The 14886-nt window shown below is 44.3% G+C and overlaps 1 protein-coding gene across 1 annotated transcript in view; it reads right to left on the bottom strand.

Annotated features, from left to right (window-relative positions):
* LOC122931583 (kinesin-like protein KIF21B) overlaps positions 1-14886 on the bottom strand; it is a 735311-nt gene that overhangs the window by 391096 nt on the left and 329329 nt on the right. The window contains exon 13 of the mRNA XM_044285657.1: positions 5365-5444. Coding sequence (XP_044141592.1) covers positions 5365-5444 — 80 coding nt within the window. The remainder of the gene's footprint in view (positions 1-5364; positions 5445-14886) is intronic.

Genomic DNA, 14886 nt, shown 5'->3' with positions numbered 1-14886 from the left:
CTCATGCTCCGATGCGCTCCCGTGCCCTGTGCTAGATCGCGCAGGGCACGGGCTCTTGTGTTTTCAATAACACACTGCCGGGCAGTAACTTCCGCCCAGCAGTGTGTTCGGTGACGTCACCGGCTCTGAGGGGCGGGCTTTAGCTCTGCCCTAGCCGTTTTACTGGCTAGGGCAGAGCCAAATCCCGCCCATCAGTGCCGGTGACGTCACCGGGCTGCCTGTCAGCCCCATAGAGAGCCCGGTATGTCACCGGAACTCAGAAAAATGCCTTTGCCCTGCGCGATTTAGCGCAGGGCAAAGGAGAGCATCGGAGCATGAACTGCTCCGATGCTCATGTCAGGGGGGCTGCCGGGGTGAAAATGGAGGGATGTCCAGGTTCAGCTCTGAACCTGGACAACCCCTTTAAGATGAATGAGGCATGGATCCCGAAGGGACTGACAGTGGGGGATACGTTTAACTAACAAAAGGCCTGATGACATGCTTTGGCATCAAAATGGTCCCCAACGCTGCTGTATTTAATCTCTGCATACCGGATGACTTTCGTGAATTCTCCGCCACCAACTAGGGTTCAAGCCGCAATATTTTAGTCACCTTTCTGCCTTGAAAACATCAATTTTTTCGGCCGCTCCTACAGCAGCGGCTGCAACACTGCCTAATTTTTCAGGCATGTGTACATGCCTAATTTTTCTGGCCTCTGGTGCTGCACTGTGGCTGCAAAAACAAAACAAAAAAAAAGGCACATACATGTGTCAATTCCCCTTCGTGATCTGTACCTTGTTGTGGTGAAGGGGCTTGCGTATCACAATGAAGCGATCATAACCTCTATAAGTGTGTTGGCAATGTTGCCACACCCCAGATGATAAGGCCATTGCTTCATTATGATCAGACTAAAAGTGATCGGCTGGATAATTTTTCATAGAAAAAAAAATTATTTTCTATTTTTTGAAGTTGTATGGGTTTTAATACATAAAATAAAAAAATCATAATAAAGTCTCTTAATAGTTTATTAGAAATAATGCAGACAATTTTAAAAAATCCCCATCAATTCCAATACAAAGCAAGTACAGAGCTCAGAACTAAATTATTTCAGCATGTCGTAAGGGTTCGTTAATTCGACAATGGTTAATCAATTCGACACACGTCCCGGATAGGGGACATAACAGGGATTAAACTGATAGGAATAGTACTAGTTAAGACACCACTCATATAGGGTGTCACACCACATTGCTCCGTGCACGCGCAGTGCCCCAACTTGGGAGTAAGAGGACCGACCAAGCTGCTTTATCCATCTCCAGGTTCCTAAAATCAATTCAGTTTGGTGTATCAGAGTTTGCTCTGTCACTGTGAAGGCAGTCGAAGGTACCCGGCCAAATTATTTTTTCACAAAAGGCAATCTCTGATATGGGACGTAACAGGGATTAAACTAATAGGAATAGTACTAGTTAAGTCACCACTCATAAAGGGGGTCACAGCACATTGCTCTGTGCACGCGCAGTGTCCCAACTTGGGAGTAAGAGGACCGACCAAGTAGCTTTTTCCATCTCCTAAAATCAATTCAACACAAGTCGCCTGATAGGGGACATAACAGGGATTAAACTGATAAGAATAGTACTAGTTAACACACCACTCATACCGTGTGGCTGAGTACATTGCACGGCGCACGCGCAGTGCCCCAAATTGGCAGTAACAAGAAGGACACACACAGATAAATCACATTTCTGCCAGGAGTTTGTCAACTTTTGACAACTGTTTGCAGTTGTCTAAAATCCATTCAATACACGTTCTGATAGGGGACGTAACAGGGATTAAACTGATGAGAATAATACTACAGAAAATTCCACTCATATCGGGTGTGACAGTAAATTGCACGGCGCAGACGCAGTGACTGTGGATTCAAACAAAAGGGACGGGAGCCAGCGTTTTTTTAACCATCTCCCCGTTCGAAAAATCAATTCAATTCACCTTTCGGGGACCCTTTGTATTGTATGTGGCTGGGTGGAAGAAGAAACCTTCAATTACATCAACGGGACATGGCTAGCTTGGTATCCAACCTTGTGCAAATGGGGAGTTTGCAGTTGGGCAAATAGACTGTTTGCGGTGCATTAAAAGGGGAGTTTGGTCTGTCAATGTCTGTGAAGCGGGCGTAACCTTTACACTACCTGATCGATACAACATCATACCTGATCGTATACACACACTGGATGTTTTAAACCACGTTGTTCAAAAAAATTTAGGATTGTTAGGTGTTTTATGCTCTTCTATGTAATTTTCCATGGGAGTTTTGCCATGGATCCCCCTCCGGCCTGCCACAGTCTAGGTGTTAGTCCCCTTGAAACAACTTTTCCATCACTACTGTGGTTAGAAAGAGTCCCTGTTGGTTTTAAAATTCGCCTGCCAATTGAAGTCAAAGGCGGTTCGCCTGTTCGCGAACATTTGCAAAAACTTGTGTTCGCCGTTCGCGAACGGAAAATTTTATGTTTGCGACATCTCTACTGAAGAGCTGGGTTTTCAGGTTTCTTACAAAGGATTCCACTGTAGGTGTGGATCTGTGAGTCTGATATGTTGGGGTAGCAAGTTCCAAAGTAGACACTATGCTGACAAATTAGTATGCGTTATATCTACTTCTAGTAGTGCTAACATGCATTATAATATAAGAACTACAACTCATTTTATGAATTGTCTACATACAATTATCTTTTTAGTTTTTAGATACAAACACCATTTTATGTATCAATTGCAATGTTAGATGAACTGCTGAAGTAGTCATTGTGCTATACTACGATCGACTTTTTGCAGCAATAAATAGTATTTTGCAGCAACACATCAGTACATTGCAATAATAATACTTGGGGCCCCATGAATATGTAATGGATTACGGATTTATATTTGAGATCGTGAAATAGTGATGATACATGCACAACCTTGTAAATCTATTTTATTGAATAAAAAATTATTGTTTCTACATACAACCCAGAAGGAGGAGTCTCTATCATATATTTGTGTCATTTATGACAAGGCCTACACCTCGTCATAAATTGGGCGCATCCTCGGGCAGCGCATGGCATATCAAAGACAGGCATAAATATCTTTGGGTTTCTGGGAAAGCTATGCAAATTAGCTTCCCTTCCATAAGGAAAAGAAAGCTAAGTCTCTCTTATGCCATCAGATGTAAGATGTGCTAATCTGCATATATTTTTCACAGACACCCAGAAAAGTGTTGCCTGGCCTACAATACTCCTCATGCATACTAGCTGCTCTCCATAATGAGAAAGAATACTCTCAGACTCAGACAAAGGCTTCTCAGCCAACTAAGCTCATTCTTTCTGCTCTACTTCATAAAGAGCTATTTGCAGATGAGACGCTTGCCTAGCTATTTTCCCATTAATGCTTGAAGGCCTGTTAAAAGGCTAAGCATTGATTCTGAATAGCTACAGTCAGTTTTATTTCTCTCTCTCTCTCTCTCTCTCATGATTTCCAAAAAGAAATAAAGAATAAACATACCATACTACATGCATGATTAGTTGCACCCTTGCCTAATCCTTGGTTGCACAACCCTTGGCAACAATAACAATTGTTGTGAATCTAATTTCTAATTAATCAGAGATTAGTATGATTTTTTTTCCCTTTGTTTCAAACTGAACAAATGGTACCATTAATTCTGACTTCGTATTGTTTTCTATTTTGCATTCTTGGCATTGGCAAGTTTTTATTTTATTATTTTTGTTTTTGCATTTCTGTATCAAACAACTGTGTCTATGCACTTTTAGTGGCACAAACTGGTGCAATTTTGTGTGCAATTTGGAGCAACTAGGGTTTCCACACTTTTTCCAATTTGCTAAAAAAAAGGGGCGGGGCTTAGTGGAAATTCAACCCCTCAGATTCCACTGTCAATAGTGACTGCTGTGTCTGTGGGGTTAGACAGAGGGATGGGGCTCTTAATGTTCTCCGACTGGAGACCCTATGTCAAAATTACAGGACTCTAATCTATTAGTATGACAGCCTCATGGTATGAAGGCTCCTAGATCTGTCATAGCAAGCTGCCTATGAAGCTGAGCATGATACATGGCTTCAGAGGAATCCAGCGAAAATCCCATAGACTGAAATAGTATGCTATTGCAGTCTATGGGACAAGCGATCAAAGCTTACATGTACAGGTCCTCTAATGGGACTAAAAAGCACAGTTAAAATGTTTTAAAAATATAAAAAACACAGAAGTATTAACAATTCAAATTGCACCCTTTACTAATTTTACACATAAAAATAAATGAACCAATAAAAACAAAATAAACATAAATGGTAATGCTGCATCCGAAAATGCTATCTAAATAGCCAATTTCCTGTGATTTGGTCACATAGCCCACCCCAAAAAATGTATAAACAGTGACCAAAAGTCGTATGCAACCCACAAAATGGTACCAATAAAAACTACAACTCGGCTGCAAACAATTAATATGGCACTGCAAAGAAAATGTTTTAAAGGTTCTCTTTTAAAGTTGTAAAATATTAAAAAGTACAAAAATGTGTTAACAACATAATTCTACCGACAGATTAAGTCTGTAATGTGTGTTTTTTTTGTTTGTTTTTTATGGTACAGTGAATACTAAGTGAACACTAAGCCCCCAATTTTTTTTTTTTTGTTTCAATTTTACCCCACAAATTTTGTTTTTCCTGTTTTTCCAATACAATTAAAGGAGCCATAAAAAAATTCAATTTTTCTTGCAAAAAAAAATAAGCCATCATATTACTATGTGAGTGGAAAATGTAAAAAGTTATCTTGGAAAGTGAGAGATAAAAATATGCAAAAGCAAAAATTTACAGAGTTCTTAAAGGGAATCAATCACCGGCAACGTCCCTTTGATATGGTTTGCATTAACAAATAGCTGTAGTTCACCTAATTTAAACGCTGTTTTTCTTTTGTTGATCTGAGGCTCCATTCCTGAGGTATAATGCTTTTTCTTAATATTCTATTTAGGTCTCTGGTGCAATGTGGGTGTCACCCTTGCTGCATCCAAGCTCCCCTCCTTTCTGTGGCCATCCCCTTCCTCGCTGGTTTGACAGGGCAAGGCAGTGGTAAAGAAGCAAGGGAAGGGCTGGCCACAGAAAGGAGTGGGACTTGGGTGCAACAAGAGCAATGGTTATGCCCTAATTGCACAAAATACCTAATCTTCATATTGAGGAAATGTATCATAACTCGGGAACTAAGCCTCAAATCAACAAAAGAAAAACTGTGTTTTAATGGTGAATCACAGCTATGTGTCAATGCAAGCAGTTGAATGGGGGGGGGGGGGCTACTATTGAGAGATTTCCTTTAAGGGGTTAATAGTTAAATGCTGTACAAAAATACAATTTTTATGTATCTCCCACCTCTCTTACCGCTTCCCCTTCATTTTCATCTATTTCTTCACTGTTTTCAAAGTGCTGTTTGTCTCTTTTTTTAATGTTAACTTCTGGACTGTGGACATAAGAAAGAAAATAAAGTAAGTAGGTAAAACACTTCAGCTGGAGAACAATGAATGCTTGATATATAGTTCTGAAGGAAAAGATTCTGGAAAACATGTAATTTCTCCAATTTTTTTTTTTTTTTACATCTATTCTTTGTATACTTAAAGGCATTGTGCAGTCAGTATATACTGATGACCTATCCTCAGGATAGGTTATAAATATGATTGGCGGGGGTCTAACACCTAGCACCACTGCCAGTCAGCTGCTTGAAGAAGTGGCGGTGCTCCATGCGAGTACTACTTCTTCTTCATTAGACTGTCCATCATCTTGGAATGGAGCAAGAACTTGTAATTACACTACACCACTGCTGCAAGTGAGATAAGGTGTAGTGTAATGAAGAGGAAGAAGTGCTCACATGGAGTGCTACCTCCTCTTCAAACAGCTGATCCCAAAAATCTGATATTATTACCTATTCCAACGATAGGTCATCAATATAAATTCCCTGCACAACCCCTTTAAGAACCCCCATAAATGCCATCACTCAGAACTCTCCATGTACAAAAAAAAAACAGAAAAAGATATAAATATTTACTAAATCTTTTCTAATAAAACTATATATCTGCTCAGCTTCTCCTGTTCAATAATATGCTGCCTGCAGATCGCATTGTATTTTATGGTGACAGATTAACTTTAAATGTTTTTAAATTTCATTGTGTCTGCTCTGAATACTCTGAGTATTCTTACTGCACAAGTTTAGTGGTCACCAGACCATGTTTTCCTCTTGCTACAGGACTTGCATTCTGTAAGAATTTTATTTTACTCAGATATTGTAGCAAACAATGTATAGAAGTGATTGATTTCCTTGAAACAAAACAGTTAAATGGGTTGTCCAGGTTCATGAGCATCGGCGCAGTGCAAAGGCATTTTTTGGATATCTGGTGAGGTACCAGGTTGTCCATGGGGAAAGCTAGGTGTAGCAGTGTTCCCAGTGACATTACTTGCACTAATAGGCAGACTTTAGCACTGCCCTAGCCTGTAAAATCAGAGACGGTGACGTCATCAGGAACACTGCTAGGTGGAAGCTTGGATGATATCACCCTGCTATGGGCCACTTCCAAAGTGATGAGGGGTCATTTGATTAGTTATGTAATTATGAAACCTAAGATAATCATTGCCCAGTTTCAAGAGCTTCATGGTAATCTTTTCAAGGCCCAACTGGTCCATGTGCAGTTGGACGCACAAAGCCTCCTAAACACGTTTTCTTCAGGGCAATGTAGTGAAAAATATGTTTTACCATTGGGGGGAATAAGATAATCTTCCTCTTAGCCATTTTTATGTTTCCAGAAAATTCATCCTCACTAAAAAAGACCCATTATCAAATAGGGTGCATACTGACTTGGAACAAATAATGTAGATACAAGTATTTTGAAATACTTAACTTATTTAACTAAACTGATCTCAACTTATTTAACTTATTACTGATACAGAGAATGAGATTAATAGTACTGCAGCCTATGAACATGACCTGCCCCCATGATACGAAACCTGCAACTTTTGCAGATTTACTGGAAGATCCAATGTATGTTTATGGGGCAGTATATACACAGTCTATACTCATCAAGCAGCTGTGTATATACTGTGAGTGAAGATGTGTATATACAGTCAGTGGGGAGCTGTGTATATACTGTGAGCAGAGGAGATTGCAGTGACCGGGCCACAGGGGCAATATGTGAGTTATGGTGGGCCGATGGGGGTAGTATTAGTTTACTCACAGTTCTGTAGAACTCCCTGGGGCGGCGTGCAGTTAATTGAAGGACAGCACCGGTTCCTTCGGGGCACACTCTGTTGTACAGGGACTCCCGCCAGATGGTGGTTGAGGTGCCCTTGGTGGTGTGGTTTTTAAGGTGCCATGGAGGCAGGGTCCCTGGTGTTTGTGACGCCAGCACCATAAGGTGCAAATAGGTGATACATTCACACAATAGGAGACTAGTTCTCTTAAGAAATTCCCAGTACTTTACTGAAGCTGATCCAAAGGTCATCAATGTGCGCAAAAGTCATTTACAACAAGGCAGCTTCTACCAGGTAGAAGTTGCATAAGGGGTAGTTTTCCTCTACAAAAATCAATCCCTTGTTTCTCCAGGCTGGAGGGATGCACTATCTCTGCTGTGCTGTATAGTTATATACTTCTGTATCTTCTCTAGGAATACTATCTCCTGACAGGTGGTCCTTCTGTCTTTGGTTACGGTGGACAGCTGGTAGCTTAGAATCTCTCCACCAGATGCATAGGAGGCTAGAACCTGATAAACGATAATGGCCATCCTTTGCCAATATTCTCACTCTCTCTCTCTGGGTTGCCTAGATCTCCTGTAATCTTTCCCTTCTATGGAACTAACTCTGGAGTTTAGATAAACTCTCCAAAATGGCTGCTGAAGTGCAGCTTTTTCCTCATTAACTAACCTTCTTCTCCTCTCAGAGTGCAGGGTGGAGTCAGCCCTGGGAGGTTTGTTAGAACCTCCCCCTGCCTAGTGCGAGCACATTTTCATAAAACACAAGCACAATATTAAGCAGTGTGTTTCAAGACACAGCAAGATGTGTATATAGAGTCAGGTGGGAGCTGTGTATATACTGTGAGCAGAGGAGATATGTATATACAGTCAGTGGGGAACTGTGTATATACTGTAGGGTGACCACATTTCCTAACTGCCATTCAGGGACATGTACTTTCACAAGTTCATTTCATCAATTTATACTTGAGACTGGCAAAAACATCTGCCTGTGCATTTTTCTGTATTTCTGCATACATTAACTGGCTACTTTGCTGCCCTAAACCCAAAGAAGAGGCAGGCATCATTATTCATTGCAAAGGCAAACTTACATTTTTGTCCTCTTTAATGCTGATAACGGCCGCACAGTTACAGGCACAGTAGAGATACCGGCCAGGCCGACGTCACGTGAGTCTAAGATCACGTAGTCACGGTCCCGCTACTCGGCCGCGCAGCAAGGCAGGGGAGGAGCCACACACACACACTATAGTACTATGCGATGCTGATCTGATTCGGCGATCGCATAGTATAAAGAAGTGACTGTCACAGCAATGGTCGCTGGCTCAGGTCATTCTGGGACACTGCATTGTCTCAGAATGAGGGTGACCGGGACCCAGGAAAGACTCTCTAAATGCGGGACTGTCCCGGGTGATCCGGGACACGTGGTCACCCTAATATACTGTGAGCAGAGGAGCTCTGTACATAAAGTCAGTGGGCAGCTGTGTATATACTGTTAGCGGAGGAGCTGTACACATAAAGTCAGTGGGGAGCTGTGTATATACTGTGAGGAGGAGAGGAGATGTGCATATAATGTGGCTTGCAATGTGGGTGGCACTCATGGGGGCAATCTGGTTAATAGAGATGTCCCAAACTATTCGCCGGCAAACATCGCTTGTTCACGTTCACCGTGGCGGGCGAACATATGTGATGTTCGGTCCGCCCCCTATTTGTCATTAGAGCAAATTTTGACCCTGTACCCCACAGTCAGCAGACACATTCCAGCCAATCAGCAGCATACCCTCCCTCCCAGGCCCTCCCACCTCCTATCAAAAAGCAAGGACAGCATCCATCTTAAATTCATTCTGAAGCTGCAGTGTTAGTGAGAGCAGGGAGAGTGCAGCTGATTTAATAGAGAAATTGTTAGCTAGGCCAGTGTTCTGTGTCCACTTAAGTCATCAAAGAATCATCTGATCTGCTGTAAGGACAGCGTCCTGACAGCACCCCAAAAAGCCCTTTTTAGGGCTAGTACATCAGTCTGCTTTTTTTTTTTCTCTGTAATATAATTGCAGTTGCTTGCCAGCGTGTGTCAGGCCCACAGAGTGTACTGTGCCCACTGCCAGTGCCCACCACTCATATTTGGTGGCACAATAGCTTGCACGCATAGTACCACTCATCAAAAAAAAAATATGACAGGCAGAGGCAGGCCACCCCGCAGGGGCCGTCGTGGTCGTGGTGCTGTGATTTCCTTTGGCCCTAGAATAATGCCCAGTGTTCAGAGGCCATGTACCCTGAACTCGAAAAGTTCTGAGGACATAGTTGACTGGCTAACACAGGACACCCAATCTTCTACAGCTCCTGCTCAGAACCTTGACGCACCGACATCCTCCAGCTCAGCTTCGGGCACCTCTCAAGTTACCACTCGACTACCTGCCACCACCACCAACACTAGCACCACATCCGCTTCACCTGATCTGTTAGAGAAGTTATTTACACATGAGTTGGAAGAAATGAATGATGCGCAACCATTATTGCCAGAGGATGTAGATAAAAGGGATATGTCTGTCAGGCAGCATTACACACATGGACGTACGGTGTGATGATGATGTTGTACCCGCTCCTGCTTCCTTTGCTAAGTTGTCAGATACAAGTGAAGCGGTTGATGATGATGATGTGTCCGTGGATGTCACGTGGGTGCCCGCTCGAAGAGAAGAAGAAAGAACAGGGGGAAAGTTCCGATGGGGAGACGAGTTGGAAGCGGGGGGAGGTCGTCGCAAGGAGGTAGGGGCACAGTCAGACAGCATGCCAATCAACGCATGCTGTTGCCACCACCGGAATGCCATCATTGCAAAGCTCAGCAGTGTGGCTTTTTTTTTGTGTGTCTGCCTCTGATAACAGCGATGCCATTTGCAACCTGTGCCAAAAGAAACGAAGTCGTGGCAAGTACAACACCCACCTAGGTTCAACTGCTTTGCAAAGGCACATGATCTCACATCACAAACGCCTATGGGATCAGCACATGATGACGAGTACAAGCAGCACACAAACTCAAAGCCACCATCCTCCTCCTGGTCCAGCATCTTCAGCCACGTCAACCACTGTTGTCCTCCTTGCCCCCTCTCAACCACCCGCCACTCGGACTCTCACCTTCAGCAGTTCCTGCTCATCTACCCACAGTCAGGTGTCTATCAAGGACATGTTTGACCGTAAGAAGCCAATGTCACAGAGTCACCCCCTTGCCCGGCGCCTGACAGCCTGCTTGGTGGAACTCTTAGCCCGCCAATTTTTTACCATACAAGCTGGTGGAGTCTGAGGCCTTCAAAAAATTTGTAGCTATTGGGACACCGCAGTGGAAGGTATATGGTCGATTTTTTTTCACAAAAGGCAATCCCCAACCTGTACTCTATTATGGAAAAGGAAGTCATGGCATGTCTGGCACACAGTGTTGGGGCAAGGGTCCAGCTGACCACTGATACCTGGTCTGAAAAGCACGGTCAGGGCAGGTATATCACGTACACTGCGCATTGGGTAAACCTGCTGACGGCTGCCAAGCATGGAATGTGTGGCTCTGCAGAGGAGTTGGTGACACCGCCACGACTTGCAGGCAGGCCTGCTGCCACCTCCTCTACTCCTCCTATTCCATCCTCTTCGCTAACCTCCTTGGCTGAGTCCTCTTCTTCTGCTACGTCTTGCTCCACATCAACTGCACCCCCCGAGCTCCCCAGGGGCTATTCCGCATCCAGGATACGACAGTGTCACGCCGTTTTGGGGTTGACTTGCCTGAAAGCAGAGAGTCACACTGGACCAGCACTCTTGTCTGCCCTGAATGCACAGGTGGATCAGTGGCCGACTCCGCACCAACTGGAGATCGGCAAAGTGGTGTGTGACAACAGAAGCAATATGTTGGCGGCATTGAATTTGGGCAAGTTGACACATGTGCCGTGCATGGCACATGTGTGTAATCTGATCGTACAACGCTTTGTGCATAAGTACCCAGGCTTACAGGACATCCTCAAGCAGGCCAGGAAGGTGTGTGGCCATTTCAGGCGTTCCTACACAGCCATGGCGCACTTTTCAGATATTCAGCGGCGAAACAACATGCCAGTGAGACGCTTGATTTGCGACAACCCGACACATTGGAATTCAACACGCCTAATGATCGACCGCCTGCTCCAACAAGAAAAAGCCATCAACGAGTATATGTATGACCAGGGTGCCAGGACAGCCTCTGCAGAGCTAGGTATTTTTTTGCCACGTTACTGGACGCTCATGCACAATGCCTGTAGGCTCATGCGTCCTTTTGAGGAGGTGACAAACCTAGTCATTCGCACCGAAAGCACCATCAGTGACCTCATCCCATTTGTTTTCTTCCTGGAGCGTGCCCTGCGAAGAGTGTATAGCATTCATACCTGTTTCCCTCATTTCCTAATAATCCATGTTGATCGCTCACTTTATGTTTTGGCCGCAAACTGGTCCGGTTTGCCCTACAGCATCATTGTCATGTCTTACGCAGATATTTCATCTTTCTTTAATTGTTCATGCTTTCGTTCAGGTCCTGCCAGAGGAAGAACAAGTAGGAAGAACAAGTAGCCTAGCTGGGTTAGGTTGTTCCCGTTGTTTCTCTCCCTAGGGTTCTTCGGATATCTCTTGGCCGTAGCCATGACCACAAGTTGGTAAGGCTGATTAGTCAGCCTGCATTTGTGGGAGGGGCAGAGGCTCTTCATATACGAGCCACACCCTCACTCACAGGCGTGTGTTTTCAGGTGCACAGCTGTCGCTGGGTGTCATTAGCAAACTAGCTTCTCTGGTGGTAGGAGTCTTTCTTTGCAGCTTGGAGCTTGTTATTTTGCTCTCTGCTTCCGTAGCATGCACACGCCATACTACGTAAGTAGGTTGGGCCGGGGCCATCTCTCCTGGCCGGTCGGAACCGGCTTTGCTAGCAAACGGGAATCTGCTACCCCAGGTTTGCTCGTTTGGGCCTAAATACCATTTTCTTTTCAATTTTATTTGTTGGTAATAGGAGTTAGTTCCTATAAACGTTACAAGTTTCACTTTGCTTCATTCATCTCGTATGAAAAGTTACTTCAGACGGTTTGCTGTAAAGAAAGAGTTACCTGGGCTGCATGTGACGTCATATTTGGAGATCGGAGGCAGCGTTTATTGTTTAGGCCTCTTTCTGTAGCTGTTTCTTGCCATGTGTCTCCCCCCTCCTCTCCCCCCGCTACCACCATCTTTAGACTTCATGTATTTCACTTTGGTAAGCCATGTACCGGGGTGGGCTCTCCAGGATACAGCAAAGTCACAGACAAGGAAAGCGACACTGACACCAGCTTTATATGCAAGAATATAAACTTTACTTTGGAAACAGTATTAACACAAGTACAAACAGTATAAGTAATACCCCGGGCCCACAGTCACCATCCCTGTCAGAGGGACAGGCCTAGCCTGTTGGCGTACACAGCAGAGCCTACAAGTCGTACTGTGCCGCTATAGATATAATCAGGTGTACTGACCTGCGTCCGTTCTGGGCCCTAGGATGCCGCTTACCCGGGATGGCCACCAAGCTCTCAGCAACCGTGCGGCCTTGCTTGATGCTAAGGTTTTCTGTCCATACACTGGAACTAGTCTTCCTGGGACAACCTCTCTTTCAAAGAGCTGGATCCAGACAGGTGACAGCAGATACTCTCCTTCCTTTGAGTGTCCATTCACTGCCGGACATCCGCAAGCCAGGATGGAATCGGATTCAGTCCCTCACAGCATAATCCTTCCACCATGTCAGATCATCACTTCCTGGTTCTCCCAGAAGCATGCTGACTGTGCTGCAAAACAGTGGCCTCTAGTCCCCGGAATGCCAAATGACAGCTCCAATACAATTTAAACATACATATACAGGCAGAGCTTATCCACAATCTCACACTTTCATGCTCTGCTGTTATCCTGAGCTGCATTTACACTTTCGGCTTTTATTTCATGTCTTATGCTGCATCCGCACGTCCTTACTGTACTGCACTTTTCTACTCTTGGTTCATATTCACTCAGATTGGTCTCACATTCAAGCTGCGTTCACCTGTTGGCTGTTACATCTCATTCCGTCCCCAGCCGACAGCCGGATCCATATTACATGCCTGATATTACATGTTATATACTCGGCTTACAGCCATAGCTGCTACTGTTACTCCGTTTTCATGCTCTGGACGCACCACCCTGGTGTTCCCACCTTGCTCCACTTACAACCAGAGCTGTGTTTATACCAAATTTCATGCTCTGCTTATACCCAAAGTTGTGTTCACACTTCTACTGCTACACCAGGTCGTATACCCCACTCACCAAAGCTGCTTTCCATGTCTGCTGTCACATCAAGTTAATATTCTGTTCACATCCAAAGTTGCGTCCGCATGTCTGCTTTTCACATCTTGTCCTATACTCCTTTCACTACTAGAGCTGTGTCCACGTGTCTGCTTTCGCATCACGTCAATACTCTGCTCACTTTCAGTTTGAATTTATACGTCTGCTTTATACCATGCTTTTCATGCACTACCCATACTCAGAGCAGCGCCTCTACCATGTTTTTTAGGTACCACTCACATCCAAAGCTGCATTCACCCATTTGTTGTTACATCATGTGTTGTACTCTGCTCCCACTCAAAGCTGCATTCTCCTGTTTATAGCTACATCATGGTTTTGCTCAATCTCACCAAGGCAGTCTGCACCCACCACTCTGGTACCTCTCTCCTGACAAACATAACTGCATTCTTTTCAGGCTTACGTTCCCTTCCTCGGTGGTCTGTTACATTCCATAGGCCTACTTTCTGTTTAATCCTGGTTCGTAATCTCTCAGACCAGTCTCCTTTTACTTCTGGTTCGTATTAACTCAGATTGGTCTCCTGCCCCAGTTCACCTAACAGCCCCTTTAGCGGAGGTCAGTGGGCCAGTAAGTTTCCTGCTATGTTTTTACAAGCTGTTCGTTTGTTTGTCACAATAAGAGACTTCTCTTAGCAAAATTGCAATGCCCCAGGCATTTCATGTTTACGTTTATGGTTCGCGGTGGTTAATGTTTTATGTATGCACGTGCTTCGGATTACTAATGTCTATATTTTTAACGCCTGTTGGCAGTCATGTTCCTTAGGCCACCTTCTAGCCAATCCAATCATTCAAGTCACTTCATATGCCATCAGGCTCGGCTTACGTTTTAATTACTTATCGTCACCGCAACGTCATCCCTCTGGCTTCGGGGGCCCTATGACTGATCCGGTCTCATGGCTCAGGGGGCCCCATGCCCGTTTTTCATGTTTTGTTTGTTAAGGGTACGACATGGTTGTAGGCTGGTTAGTGTCCCAGGTTTGCTGTTGGAGGGGGTCATGGTTATGCGAGTCCCCAAGGCATTCTGGTGCTGCATAAGTGGTTTATAAAAAATAAAAAAAAATAATCATAAGAGGACCTCACGACTGGCATCGTCATTCGTAGTTTGCACGGTCATCTGATACTTGTCCCACCATAAGGGGCTCTCACGCATGGCTCCCGCCATAAGGGTCTCGCTGGAGTGGCTCTTGGCTTAGTGGATTTCACAATTGTCCTCGACATTGGTAGGTCATACAGCCATCTGATACTATTTTCCATGGCACACCTTTCAGAAGTTTTCTTTTGTTCATTTATATTTTACAGACTAGTACTTGCGGTTCATTTC

This window comes from Bufo gargarizans, chromosome 3, assembly GCF_014858855.1.
Source record: "Bufo gargarizans isolate SCDJY-AF-19 chromosome 3, ASM1485885v1, whole genome shotgun sequence".
Classification (NCBI taxonomy): domain Eukaryota; kingdom Metazoa; phylum Chordata; class Amphibia; order Anura; family Bufonidae; genus Bufo; species Bufo gargarizans.
This window is presented reverse-complemented; position numbering and strand designations above follow the sequence as displayed.